Source organism: Choloepus didactylus, chromosome 6 (genome assembly GCF_015220235.1).
Source record: "Choloepus didactylus isolate mChoDid1 chromosome 6, mChoDid1.pri, whole genome shotgun sequence".
In the NCBI taxonomy this organism is placed as follows: domain Eukaryota; kingdom Metazoa; phylum Chordata; class Mammalia; order Pilosa; family Megalonychidae; genus Choloepus; species Choloepus didactylus.
In genome coordinates, this window is record NC_051312.1 from 28,390,656 (window position 1) to 28,392,804 (window position 2,149).

Here is a 2,149-nt window from a genome sequence, read left to right on the forward strand (position 1 = left end):
GATTATTACAGGCTGACAAGTTAAATACTATGCTATAAATAACTCTTAGGATGATAGAGTTGAAAGTGGAATTAAAACTCTCTCATTTCACACATGGGAAAACCAAAGCCCCATGAATTTAAATTATTCAACCAAGATTATAGCCCAGTTGATCAGGTTTCTATACATTTTGTTTGCATAATTTTGGTTCTGCTTTTACTGTATTGTACCGCCTTCTGACAGCAAAAAGCTTGAGATAAAATTGGAGAGCATAATCTGATGTACACAAAAACCTGAATTTCATAAGTAGGAGAACCTGCAGAAATCACTTGGTCTCAGCTACCAGAGTCCTCACTGATGCAGTGACAAGGCATGGCTGGGTTGAGAAGGGAAAATGAGGGCTTAAGTTCTCTTTTTGGTGTCAAACAAGAAGTGAACTTTTCCAGATATAGAAATATTACCATATCCCCAAACACAAGTTTGTTTCAAAATTAGGTTGAGTGTCTTTATAGAAAACAAACTAAATAAATGTTGAGCAAAAACAGATGAATAAAATTCAAGAAAGGTTAGGGAAACAGAACCCTTAAGTGGGTGACTTAGAGGTTGTTTTTTTTTTCTCTCTGGACTTCATTTCCTGATCTGAAGACAATGAATTGCCTTTTGTATGGAGACAAGATGATCAGAATATATGTACTTCAAATTTTTGGGTATTTGTGCCAAGCAGCAGTAAGTACACATTTTCCATTAACAACTTTGAATACCTATGTGTTCTGCATTAGAAATAATGGTGTTGGTCCATTTGTGTTTTTCTTTCAGATAATTTAATCATCTCTTGGGATTTACCCTGGTGTATTAATCACATGGAAAAGATAAACAATGTTACTGAATTCATTTTCTGGGGTCTTTCTCAAAGCCCAGTGGTTGCAAAAGTTTGTTTCATGGTGTTTTCTATCTTCTACACAGTCATTCTTCTTGGAAACCTCCTCATCATGCTGACAGTTTGCACTGGCAACCTTTTCAAGTCTCCTATGTATTTTTTCCTCAACTATTTGTCTTTTGTGGACATTTGTTACTCCTCAGTGACAGCTCCCAAGATGATTACAGACCTATTAGCCAAGACAAAAGCTATCTCCTATGTGGGGTGTATGTTGCAACTCTTTGGGGTACATTTCTTTGGTTGTACTGAGATCTTCATTCTTACTGTGATGGCCTATGATCGTTATGTGGCCATCTGTAAACCCCTACACTATATGACCATTATGGACCGGAAGAGATGTCATACAATGTTGCTGGGGACCTGGATAGGTGGGTTCTTACACTCCATTATCCAGGTGGCTCTGGTGGTCCAGCTACCCTTTTGTGGACCCAATGAGATTGATCACTACTTTTGTGATGTCCACCCTGTGCTGAAACTTGCCTGCATAGATACATATGTTATTGGTGTTGTTGTGACAGCCAACAGTGGAACCACAGCTCTGGGAAGCTTTATTACCTTGCTAATCTCCTATACTGTCATCCTGGTGTCCCTGAGGAAGCAGTCAGCAGAGGGAATGTGCAAAGCTCTGTCTACCTGTGGCTCCCACATTGCTGTGGTCATCATCTTTTTTGGTCCCTGTACTTTCATGTACATGCGCCCTGATACTACCTTTTCAGAGGATAAGATGGTGGCTGTCTTTTACACCATTGTCACCCCCATGTTAAATCCCCTGATTTATACACTGAGAAATGCAGAAGTAAAGAATGCAATGAAGAAACTAGGGGGTAGGAAGGTTTTTTGAGAGATTAATAGCAAATAGTTGGAAGTAATGATACTTTAAGTTTAAAATTTAAGAACTTAAAGTTCCTCAGTCTTGGTTAACTAATCTGCCCAATGAAGACAATAATACAAACCTCACAGAATTTTGGAAAGGAAAAATTTTAAAAATAAAACATTTTACAGGAATAAGGCAGTGTTTCTGCCAACTGGACTTTAATCTTTACCCCTACTCTATAGCCAGCAGTCCCTATTAATATAGTGACCATTCTAGTTTGCTAGACTGCTAAAAGCAAATACCATAAAATGGGTTGTTTATTAACAGTGAGAATTTATTAGCCTACAGGCTTAATAGATTTGAGGCTGTGAAAAGTTTCCAAATCAAGTCATCATCAGATAATGGTTTCTCACCAAAGA

The 2,149-nt window shown here is 38.0% G+C and overlaps 1 protein-coding gene across 1 annotated transcript; it reads left to right on the forward strand.

Moving 5' to 3' along the window:
* Nucleotides 1–839: 839 nt before the first annotated feature.
* LOC119537870 (olfactory receptor 4S2) lies at nucleotides 840–1,757 on the forward strand. Its single transcript, XM_037840461.1, has one exon. It carries the CDS (start codon nucleotides 840–842, stop codon nucleotides 1,755–1,757), a length of 918 nt encoding a protein of 305 aa, XP_037696389.1.
* Nucleotides 1,758–2,149: the final 392 nt, after the last annotated feature.